Source organism: Telmatherina bonti (genome assembly GCF_933228915.1).
Source record: "Telmatherina bonti genome assembly, chromosome: 4".
Taxonomy (NCBI): domain Eukaryota; kingdom Metazoa; phylum Chordata; class Actinopteri; order Atheriniformes; family Telmatherinidae; genus Telmatherina; species Telmatherina bonti.
The window spans coordinates 30,694,523-30,706,690 of record NC_136622.1 but is presented as its reverse complement, the minus strand read 5'-3'; the positions used below and the strand labels follow the sequence as shown (position 1 = coordinate 30,706,690).

Genomic DNA, 12,168 nt, shown 5'->3' with positions numbered 1-12,168 from the left:
CCAGGCAGATGACTGCCCTTCCTAAACCGGGTTCTGCCGGAGTTTTTCCTTCCCACTGTCGCCTTATGCAGCTCAGAATAAGGGATTGGATCAAAGTCAAGATTTAATGCAATCTTTTTTTTTTATTGCTTAAATAGACTATAGACTGGCTGGAACTGATGTGTCCCTAAAGTGCCCTGAGAGGACATTGCTGTGAATTGGAAATATACAAATAAAGCTGAATTGAACTTTTAGCTGTTCAGTGGTGTTATATATATGTGCAGGTATTTGCAAGGGATACCCAGTCAAATATTTCTGTCATGTCCTGCATGCGAAATGTCTGGTACTAAATACAATTACAGCTTCTCGGTTGAATTCTTGTGCAGTTTGTAAACACATAAACAACATTAAACCATATGTAGTGATAAAAGATTTGAAGTATGCTAGTCTAAACCTCATCCAGGCATAAATAAATGAATGTTTAGCACAACAGAACTCAGCAAAACTGTTAGAAAAACATTTTTCTTTGTAGCTAAGGAATTTGTGAGATGGCCGCCCCCTGGACAGAGTTTCTGCTTTGTTGTGAAGGGTCACTTGTATTTTTCATGGAGGTACACGTGATGAGATCAAAGACCTCACAGCTGGGTGTTTCTGAGGGGACACAGCCAAAGTCTGACACAGCTGCTGGGTTAACACACTCTTCTATACACTTTCAAGGACTGTGCAGAGGTGAGCTCTTGTCATATGCGAGTCCTGTATGCATGAAGGTATAAATAATGCCAGTGTTCTCTGTTTTTAAATGTGCACTTGTTTATTCTCTGTTCACTTCTTTGCAAGTTGTGTCTTCTCCGCTGGTGAAGTGATCATGCCCCCTGCAGCAGGAACCAATCTAGGCTACAAGCCACCAGACGGAGGCTGGGGCTGGGCTGTCGTCTTTGCTGCTTTCATCTCCATAGGATTCTCTTACGCCTTTCCCAAGTCCCTCACCATCTATTTCAAGGAGATTCAGGAATATTTTTCAGTTTCCTACAGTGAGATTGCCTGGGTGTCCTCAGTCATGCTGGCTTCTATGTATGCAGGAGGTCAGTGGCAGCCGTGGGCTACTGTTGCAAAAAATGTAACAAAACCAGTTATAAAAGTTGTTACATTCCCAAACAGCAGACTAACTTTTATGACTGAGCAAAGCAGTTTTATCATCACTGTTTTTTATCCTCGAGTGATGACATATTTCCTTCCCACATGCAGGTCCTGTCAGCAGTATTCTTGTTAACCGCTATGGCAGCAGACCTGTGGTCATGGCTGGCGGCATCATGGTGAGCGCTGCCATGGTGCTTGCTTCTTTTGGTACTACTATCATTCATCTGTATTTCTGTGTTGGAGTAATTGGAGGTAAAATTTCTTATTTTGTCTGACTGGAATATGTTTTTACTCGATCCATTTAGCTGTTACTTTGGTATATAAGGTGCAAGAGTTATTTTTTATAATAAAGCTTTATATCTTTTATTGTTATTATCATTAATGTATTGTTTGCTTTATGTTTCCTGGTTATGACGAGCTTACACTGGAGGATTCAGTGGTTGTGTCGTAACTTTCACTGCTGTGTGCTTTTTTCTCTCTTTATTTTTCCATGGGCGGTTCGTTCACTCTGTTTATCTTCCTGTCTAATGTCACTGTTCGTCACAGAGTGTAGTGTGTAAATATTTGCTAACATCTGGACAAAATACTCCTGTTACTATAAAGATATGGTTGCAAAACTGAAGTAAATCAGATCTACAAACAGAAAATTACACATGGATATTTATAACAGAGCCACTGACCAGATTTCTGACAGAGAATAAACAAACACTTTAAAATGAATGTTTAATCCTGTAGAAATGCATAACTCACACTAACCTGTTGTTATATAATACGGTTGTCAAAGATACATATATATATATATATATATATATATATATATATATATATATATATATATATATATATATATATATATATATATATATACATACATATATAACGTGTGTATATATTTCCACAATATTGTTGCTCGAATGCCATTAAATTGCCATTAATTTAATAGGTGTCCATTTCTGACACACAATGCTCAGGAACAAAGAGTCTCAGGTGTTCATATGACCCGAACACCAGTCTGATTGGATCTGATAGCATCTAAAAGAACCAAAGCAAATCCTAAGGCCCCACACCTCAAAACCTACAGAAGTTGAGGGATCTATTGTTAATGTCCTGCTAACAGACACTGCTGGGCACTTTCAGATGTTGCACATACCCTGCAGGGTCAAAGCCCTTTAGGCAGCATGGCCACCCATCAATTATCATGGGGATGTTAAGGGATTATAAGAGAAACACTCGCAACAGTCTACCTCTGTGTTGTGTTATTTGTGACCTACATAATGATGTGGACTAAAAAGAACTAAGTCATCTTATGTCTACACTCTGTATGCTATAAGGGGCTGGAGAAGGGGAGTTCTTAAGCTGATGTGTTTTGGTCAGTTTGATAAGAAGGGAATGCAACTAATGCGTTTCACACAAGGCAAAACATCTGATTGTGCTGTATGTGATGTTTCTGTTTTAACAGGTTTTGGTCTTGCCTTCAATCTTCAGCCAGCCCTGACAATCATAGGCACTTACTTCCAGGTCAAAAGGCCAATAGCAAATGGACTCGCCATGACAGGAAGTCCAGTTTTACTGTGCACGCTGGCTCCTCTCAATCAGTTCCTCTTTGATTCTTTTGGCTGGAGAGGAAGTTTCCTCGTCCTGGGATCCATTGTTTTGAACTGTTGTGTAGCTGCTGCTCTGATGAGACCAGTTAAGAAATGCATCCAACCTGACCCCAACACTGACGCTCCACAGTGCAACGGGGAAGCTGCTGCTGCTGACGCCAGCACAGAGTCAGCACACCCGCTTCCTGAAGAGGCTCAAGATGGGAGCAAAAAGCAACCTTACTGTTCCAAATTCATAGACCTCTCACTTTTCAGACACAGGGGCTTTCTCATTTATCTTAGCGGAAACGTGGTGATGTTTTTTGGCTTTTTTGCGCCCGTGGTTTTTCTTGCACCGTATGCCAAACATCAAGGGACTGATGAATATTCAGCAGCTTTCTTGCTTTCTATTTTTGCTCTGGTGGACATGTTTATCCGACCAATAACTGGCCTGATTGGCAACAGTAAATGGATTAGGCCAAGAATACAATATTTCTTCAGTTTTGCTGTTTCATACAACGGCATATGTCACCTGCTGTGCCCACTGGCATCTGGATATGAGGGTTTGGTGGTGTATGCTGTCTTCTTTGGTCTGGCATTTGGGATGCTGTCAGCATTGCTTTTTGAAGTTCTGATGGACCTAGTTGGAGCTCATCGCTTCTCCAGCGCAGTTGGACTTGTCACCATCATTGAGTGTGGACCAGTGCTTCTTGGACCCCCAATTGCAGGTTTGTCAAAATCTAAGTGTAAAAATTGACAGTGTTTATGTGTGTACTGCATAAAATAACATCAACATCACCATGAAATGATGGCCAACAATGTGTGTATTTCTCTTTCAGGAGCTCTGGTTGATATTTTTGGTGACTACAAATACATGTATTATGCGTGTGGAATATTTATGCTGTTGCCTGGCTTGTTTTTCTTCATAATGCATTACTACAACTACAAGAAAGTGGAGGAATGCAGGCAGAGTGCAGCAGGGGAGATGAGGACTCCTGAAGAGGCAGTACAACTTAAAATGGAACAGGATTTTAAGACAACAAATGCCACAGACTAAACTTTCACATCAAGGTTTTAATCACTGGGTGTAAATAATAAACGCAGGCGCAGGCTTTCCTTACTGTCACCAGTTTTATTGATTTAAAAAAACTAAATGAACTGAACGAACTTGTTGGACTTCTAGATCTGTATCTTTATTTCTCCATTCATTATCTTGTCAAGAGTTGTTTTATGTATGTTATTGACATTATGTGACAATTATGGATTATAAACTCTTGTGTAGAGTTCAGTGAAGTTATTGCCATGTTTTTATAAAACCCCTCTCTTACTTAAGGAAAAATAATAACATAAGGGACAGATATGAGGTAATTCGACACAAAACCTGCTCACAACTGCTTATAATAATCTTCTAACCACTAGATGGCATTAAACCCTACCATGAAAGAATTTGAAACAACACACAATATCCTCAATTAAACAGCAAATTATAGGACTGGCATCCACACTAGCGGTTCAGGTATTTAAAGCACTTCTTACAATTATCTAGGTGGTGATCCCTTTTAATAATGATAGTTGAGAATATTAAACTTCAGTTTTAAAGTCTGCAACCTTTTTTGTTTAAATTCCTCCCCTGCAACCCCCTCCTTCTGCCCGTAATTCAAAATCTCACTATTAGAGATGAAGAAATTATTCATTCCTTGTGATCTAGTCTGCAGTAAAATACATTTTCAGTTTCATGGGGATCTGTAAAAGTTGTTTCACTGCAACTCTGCTTTAGTAAAGTGATAAAAAATCAGTATGAAGATGTGGAATGATTTTCAAGTTAACTTTTATATAGGTCTGAAGAACCCTCTGTGCATTTAGTAATAGGTCTTCATTTGCATATAAGGTTGAATCATAAAAATGCTTTATTCAACCTAAATGACACAATATATATATAAAATATTGAGCATATTACAGATTAAGTGTTGCTGCAAATTTGACCTCCAGATATTCTGTCAGTTCAAAATGCATTTTAGTGGTTTGTCCATCTTTAATGAGAAATCAATGCATATAGTAAATTGTTATTATGTGGGCAATGAAAAAGCTAATATTCTAACTTTTCCACTACACCACAGAGAAATGATCTGACAGCACATACAATTTGTGATCTTAATACCAAACAGGCTTTTCTATGTGCACACTATATGATTACACCCTCTTTGCACCAACCCTCCAGCACACGCAATACAATAATCACATATGAACCATTTGAAGACCGAACAATCATTACAGATTTGTGTTTAAATGGTCAATTCTCATCATGTCCCTGCAAGGTTCATATCGACTTCCTTTTCAGATGGATGACAGTTGCTCATATGAGTGAATCAATACGTTTATTCATGCCCTTAGATAACACCGTAGGTCTCATGAATCTCATGGACTGGTGTTCTCTCTGGATTCTGACTTTTAATAAAAATAAATATGATGTGATTCAGAGCTTACACAGTTTGAATTCATTTGGCACCAATGCAAAGCTTGGACTGACTTTACCCTGAACAAGTGGCTTGCTTTTAAGTTCCCATTCATTCATTTGGGCTGTTTTTATTCAGTGTTGCACAGCAAGTTAAGATTTTTGCTTACAGGTCCTAATTTATTACTGATATTACAAATTAATGTAAACATTCAAAATAATAGAGTAAATATTTATTTACTTAAGAAGAATATCTTTGTCCATGAGGTAAAATTTACCAGATGTAAATATGTATTTATAGCATATGTGTATGTATTAAATCAGAAATCTTCCCTGGAAAATGCCTTACTATCAAGATGATGCAAATCCATATTCTGAACATATTTCAGTAGTTTGCTTCAAGAGTCTGGACGCTATGCTGGCTTATCTCCAGTTACCCATTATAAACATCTGTTGCATTAGGAAAGGGAATATATAATATATATATATATATATATATATATATATATATATATATATATATATATATATATATATATATATATATATATATATATATATATATATATATATAAATGTATGTATGTGTGTGTGTGTGTGTATGTGTAAATATTTAGCTTTTAAAACATTACCAGTTGGCATTGCCACTGTAACCAAATGCTTATTGTTGAAGCAAAGTGGTTCTTTAACCTTTTCCAACTTTTTACAAACATGTTGTTCACATCAGATTTAAACTTGTATCTGCTTTAAAAATTATCAGATTTCAGGGCCAGTTTTTGAAATATTGATTTTTGTGCTACCTGAAGGTGCACGGTCTCAAAAATTCAGTTTATTTACTATAGACATTTAACCCAGCACCCAAATATCCATCTGAAAAATGACATACAATACTGGACACTACACTATGGAACATCTTGCAACTGTGTACATGGCATTTACTGTATGTGGTACACATGCAGATGAACAGTTGTATCAGCTTTACTAAAGCCAGACTCAGAGCACTCCAAAGCCAAATGATAATAAAACACCTCTGAAAGCATAAACAGGACGCTTTAAATAATTATTCCAAGCCTTTCCTTTTAAAAACTATTACACAGGCATTGTGATTGTGTAGATGTGACATCTATGTATGTATCTCTCAGGGGACTATATATGATTATGAGTAGATGCAATATGGGAGAGTGAGGACCTCCAATTAGCAACAGTTCCCATAAGCTCTGTATCATCTCCTCTCTGAACAGCTTGAGTATAATCACTGTGATGAACTGTGACTGATGTCAGTAAATCTGACCTTAATTGGGAGCAAGAAGATTGAATCCAGGCAGCTCTTTTTCTAATCCCAGTGATGACTGCCCCCACACAGAGACATGCTGTTAAAACCACTGCTGGTTAAAGCAACCACACCCCAAGTTCAGTTTTAACCATACGTCTGTCAGCAAGGAAGTGATACTGTCTGGTTAATTCAACATGTTTCTCCATAATCTCTGCTAATCTTCTTTACTCGTGGCCCACAGAACAAATCTTTCTACACAGCGTTTACTCTCAGAGGGGGCCAATATGAATACTAGAGACTTTCTGAAGCCCTGTGAAAAGAGCTGTTAATGACACACCGCTGGCTGAAAATAAACAATGATAGCCAGGGTGGCTAGCATGAACACACAGGACATGTTGACATGTTCTAAGAGACAAGGGGAAAGCAATCACAGAGGAGCCCTTTAGGACTCAATCATCCCCTCCTCAGACAGCAGACACCATGTCCTTAGAGTACCTGTCATCCTGATAGTAGAACACAAGATGTACGGAGATCATTTGGGGAAAACAAAGCACTGAGAACCCCACATTCAAAATCAATATCTCTGCAAACAGCTTCTGTAAATTCCATACAGCAGATCATGGTCACCTTGATATTTATGTGGAGCAAAATAATCTGTTTTTCCGCAAAAATATTTTAAAAAATGAGATTTTATCCAACACAAGCAGGCAGAATGGGAAGCAGGATAAAACAGAGGGAGTCTGGATTTTGCTTCACCCTTCAAAATCCCCAGAGGGCAGCCTGCATCGGATGAAAGCAGTCTGTTCTACAAAACACTCAGAGAGCTGATTGTACTCGTTCATCTTGAAGGGACTATAAACAGACATGCATAAAGTGAAATGTTGCAGCAGTGGAAAACAGTCGAGGTGTTACCCAAGTAATATAGACAGGTAAAAATGTCAGAAACTTTTGCTGCTCTTAAATATATATGTAACACCGTTACATGCGATGTGTCTTGTTCTGTCTCATCAGCAGCCAACACGAAATGTTACTTGTCAGTTATGCAGAGCAGAAAACACACAAGACAGCAAAGTCTGTACATGTAGTATTCAGCGTGGATGATGTTCCACAAAGTTCTTTGGTATAACAGATAAAAGAAACACAAAGCAAAGTTAGACTCAATATAAAAATAATAAACATGTAGGGATAAAAATAGATTTAAAAAAAAAAATGTATCCACAGTATACCCGGGAGAGACAACATGACTTCAAAGGCACATTCTCTTTTAGTTTTAAGTCTGGAGAACACATCAACCAACACACCCTGATCTAAAGACATCAGAGATCCGCAGTGAAATGGATCTTACTGGACGTTGCAAAGATAAGCACAGAGGTAAGCATAACAGTTTATATGGGATGAAATAAATGGTTTAAATTGAACAATATTCTGTAGCTGGAAAAACTAACACATCTAACACTTTGTATGTTACTCTAGAGTCTGTGCCTGGTCAATAGTGACAGCAGGATTATTACTGACTGAGGATTTAACGCATGAAGAGAAGGGACTAAAGGTTTCTGGACAAGCCACAAGTAAACTCCTTCGTCCCTTTTTAAAAAGTCAGGCTATAAAACACATCAACTTTACACATTTCTATTGTAGTGTCATGTAAAACAGAATTTTTTCATTTTTATGCACAAAAGACACTTTTAACTGAATATCATCCGAATTGCTGTGAAAAAGAATGAATTTTAAACTAATTATGTGCTTAAAGGAAGTAATATTCAACACAAACAGGACAAGACTGAATAAAATCTTCTGGCACACCGCTTAGCTAAAGAGCAAATAAACAGGTAGAGTTACCAACGGCAACAGGAATAGTCCAGTTAGAGAGATAGGAGGAGAAATGACCCAGATATGTGCACAGTCTTCCTCAGTCTGTCAGCTAAGGATACTGTGTTTTGCGACATCAAATGCCCGTTCACTGAAACGCATCACTGTTTAACATATGTGTAACGCCAATATTTCTAATTAATAAAGGACAGTGTCTCTTGGTGATATCTTGTGAAGGAGGGACATTGTTGTAAAAGCTTGTATTTTAATATAAACCATCATTTTTTTCCTGAATGTCAAAGCAGTTTTAGTGTCTAATCTCATCCCAAAACAAAACAAAAAAAAAGAAATAAATAAAAATGAGTGAAAATGAAAGAAATAGGTTTAACCAGAACCTGAACTACTGTGTCATTTGCTATATGCCACTTTAAAAACATATAATAGCATCATATTACACAGATACATGGTTTCTAGAAATTTGGAATACATGTTAGCATTATGCTTCATCACAGAAAACTGTCTTTTTAAGTTCTATTAAGATTAAATGTGTCAGATTTTAATGAAAATATGTTTGAAACAAATCACTGAGATAAAACCTCAGCAAAATCTGAAATTCCTGTGGTGACTCCTGTTTCCTGGTGGGCGCGGTCAGCTGACAACTGGAGGCACAGCTGATCCACATCTCAGCAATCAACGAACCACCTATTTAAGACCAGCTCTGCCTGCTATCTAGCGCCAGATTGTTGATTGCCCTGCGGTAAAACAGCTCTCGGCCTCAGCTCACGTTGCTTATGCTTGACCCTGATTGTAACCTGTCCTGTCTTCCTCCTGCTAGAGAAAGCCTGCCTGCCTGTTCGTTCGCTTGCTCCCCTGCCTGCCTGCCTGCCTTCCTCCTGATGCCCGCCAGTCTGCCAGTCTCTGAAAGCTCCGTTGGAAGAATTCACAGGAATCTGTGGAAAATCAATAAACCTCTCTCTGTACTCAGAAAGTGTCCGCTCTTTAGATCCTACTAGCCCCTCACCTACAACAGAACAATCTGGCCACTGAATGGATCCGACGGACGCGAACCCGGAAGCCACCGCTGACAGCCTTCAGCACACCATTTCAGGTCAGAATGCACGTCTCGCTCGACATGAGCAAATGATGCTAACCCTGGATCAGAACTATCATGCGATCCTCTCTCAGCTAACCCAGCTTACAACACACGTCGCCGGCTTGGGCCGTCCTGCACCGATTCAGCCGCCTGCTCCTGATCCGCCTGCTCACCAACCTGACTCAGCACACCCCGTAAGAGAGACTCATATTCCAGATCCCAAACCGTATGCTGGTGATTTAGGCAAATGTAGAGGATTCTTGCTTCAATGTTCACTGGTATTCGATCAGAAACCATTCACCTACGCCACGGATCAATCTAAGATTTCTTTTGTGATCGGACTCCTTGAAGGGAGAGCTCTGGATTGGGCTGAAGCAGCCTACGAACAACAGGGTTTCAGGCAGCAGTCATTTTCATCATTTGTCCATGAGATGAAGAAGGTTTTTGATCATCCTGTAAGAGGCAATGTCTGCTACACGTCTCCTCAGCCTCCGTCAAGGAGGTACGAGTGTGGCTAACTTTGCTATTGATTTCAGGACAGCCGCCGCAGATTCTGGGTGGAATGAGGACGCTCTCCGTGACGTTTTTGCTAACAGTCTGAACAGCCGGTTGAAGGATGAACTAGCAACCCGTGACACGCCTGAGTCCCTGGAGGGACTAATTTCCCTCGCCATTCGGGTGGACAACCGACTGCGGGAGAGGGACCGGGAACGGAGATCCCAATCTCGTGACAAGCAGGAGTATTCCTCTAGAGCCATATCATCCTTCCCTCACACAGCCACTCCCTCAGAGGAGCCTATGCAGCTGGGAAGAGCGCACGTTTCCCCAGAGGAGCGGCAGAGAAGGACCTCGGGTGACTGTTACTACTGTGGACTACCTGGACATCGTATTTCTTTCTGTCCCAACCGATCAAAAGACCAGGGTCGTCAGCAGCAGTGGGGGTACTGACGACCACATCCTCTGAGGTACTTCCCCACACTAAGACTCTCATCCCAGCAGTCCTGTTCAGCGATAATGTCCCCCATTCTGTTGATGCCTTGGTTGACTCTGGTGCAGAGGCTAATTTTTTGGATAGATCCTTAGCTAGTTCACTACATATTGGCTTGGAGACCCTCTCATCCCCCATATCTGCGCAGGCCCTGGATGGCAGTCTTCACACCATCACACTGCAATCCCTTCCTATAAAAATGATTGTTTCGGGTAATCATCAAGAACTTATCTCGTTTTACATCGTCGACTCACCTAAATCCCCTCTGGTTTTAGGCCACCCTTGGCTGGCTCAGCACAACCCCCACCTGGACTGGCAGAGTGGGAGGATTAACTGGAGTTCCTTCTGTCATGCCACCTGCCTTCTTTCAGCTGTTCCTGCGACCCTTGTTTCCAGCCGCCAAACTGTTCCCCTTGACCTGTCCACCGTTCCCCCAGTCTATCATGACTTAAGGGAGGTCTTTAGCAAGGACAACGCTTCAGCTCTTCCCCCACATAGACCTTATGACTGTTCCATTGATCTGCTCCCGGGGGCGCCATTACCAACCTGCCGTCTATATAACATCTCCCGACCAGAGACTGAGGCTATGGAGAAATATATTTTAGATTCTCTCGCTGCAGGACTAATCAGGCCCTCTTCGTCACCCGTAGGGGCAGGATTTTTCGTCTCGAAGGATGGTTCACTCAGGCCTTGTATAGATTATCGTGGTTTAAACGCTATCACTGTGAAGAATAAGTACCCTTTACCTCTGCTTGACTCTGTATTCAACTCCCTTCATGGCGCCACAATCTTCACTAAATTAGACCTCCGCAACGCATATCATTTGGTGAGAATAAAGGAGGGTGATGAATGGAAGACTGCTTTCAGAACCCCTCTCGGCCACTTCGAATATCTAGTCATGCCTTTTGGATTATGTAACGCTCCTGCAGTATTTCAGACCATGGTTAACGACGTACTAAGAGACCTTATTAACCGTTTTGTTTGTTTATTTGGATGACATCCTCATTTTCTCCCGGACTCTCTCGGAACATGAGCGACATGTCAAACAGGTACTTCAGAGACTGATGGAAAACCGCTTATTTGTAAAGGCAGAAAAGTGTGACTTTCATAAAGATACCATCTCGTTTCTGGGCTATATCTTTGAGCGTGGACAGGTCAGAGCTGACCCTGAGAAGATCAAGGCTGTTGTGGAGTGGCCGACTCCTACCTCAGTAAAACAACTGCAGCGCTTTCTGGGGTTTGCAAACTTTTATCGACGCTTTATCCGCAACTTCAGCCGTACAGCTCTCCCCCTAACACGTCTCACTTCCCCATCAGTTCCCTTTTTCTGGTCAGACGCAGCAGCCCAAGCTTTCGACAAACTTAAGGAACTGTTCACCTCAGCTCCAGTTCTTCTCCATCCGGACCTGAACCGCCAATTTGTAGTGGAGGTGGATGCCTCGGACACCCGGGTAGGAGCCGTGTTGTCCCAGAGATCTCCTGAGACCCAGAAATTACACCCCTGTGCCTACTTTTCCCAACGTCTTACTCCTGCGGAACACAATTATCATGTTGGGGACCGAGAACTCCTTGCCATCAAGCTGGCTCTAGAGCAATGGCGGCACTGGCTGGAAGGATCCAGAGTTCCATTCCTCATTTGGACCGATCACAGGAACCTGGAGTATTTGCAGTCGGCTAAACAATTGAATCCCCGCCAAGCCCGTTGGTCTCTATTTTTCAACCGGTTCCATTTCACACTATCATACAGACCAGGCTCCAAGAACCAGAAACCCGATTCCCTGTCCCGTCAGTTTGCCCCTGAAACCACCACCTCCGTAGAAGACACCATCCTGCCAGCCTCCTGCATCGTGGCTG

General features: G+C 41.1%; 1 protein-coding gene across 1 annotated transcript; it reads left to right on the top strand.

Moving 5' to 3' along the window:
• Positions 1 to 835: 835 nt before the first annotated feature.
• Positions 836 to 3,756, top strand: LOC306754541 (monocarboxylate transporter 2-like; the record flags this gene model as incomplete). Its single annotated transcript, XM_079238559.1, has 4 exons — positions 836 to 1,061; positions 1,225 to 1,368; positions 2,576 to 3,427; positions 3,539 to 3,756. The coding sequence occupies exons 1-4, from the start codon at positions 845 to 847 to the stop codon at positions 3,754 to 3,756; spliced, it is 1,431 nt and encodes a 476-aa protein (XP_079094685.1). The 5' UTR covers positions 836 to 844.
• Between the last annotated feature and the right edge of the window lie 8,412 nt (positions 3,757 to 12,168).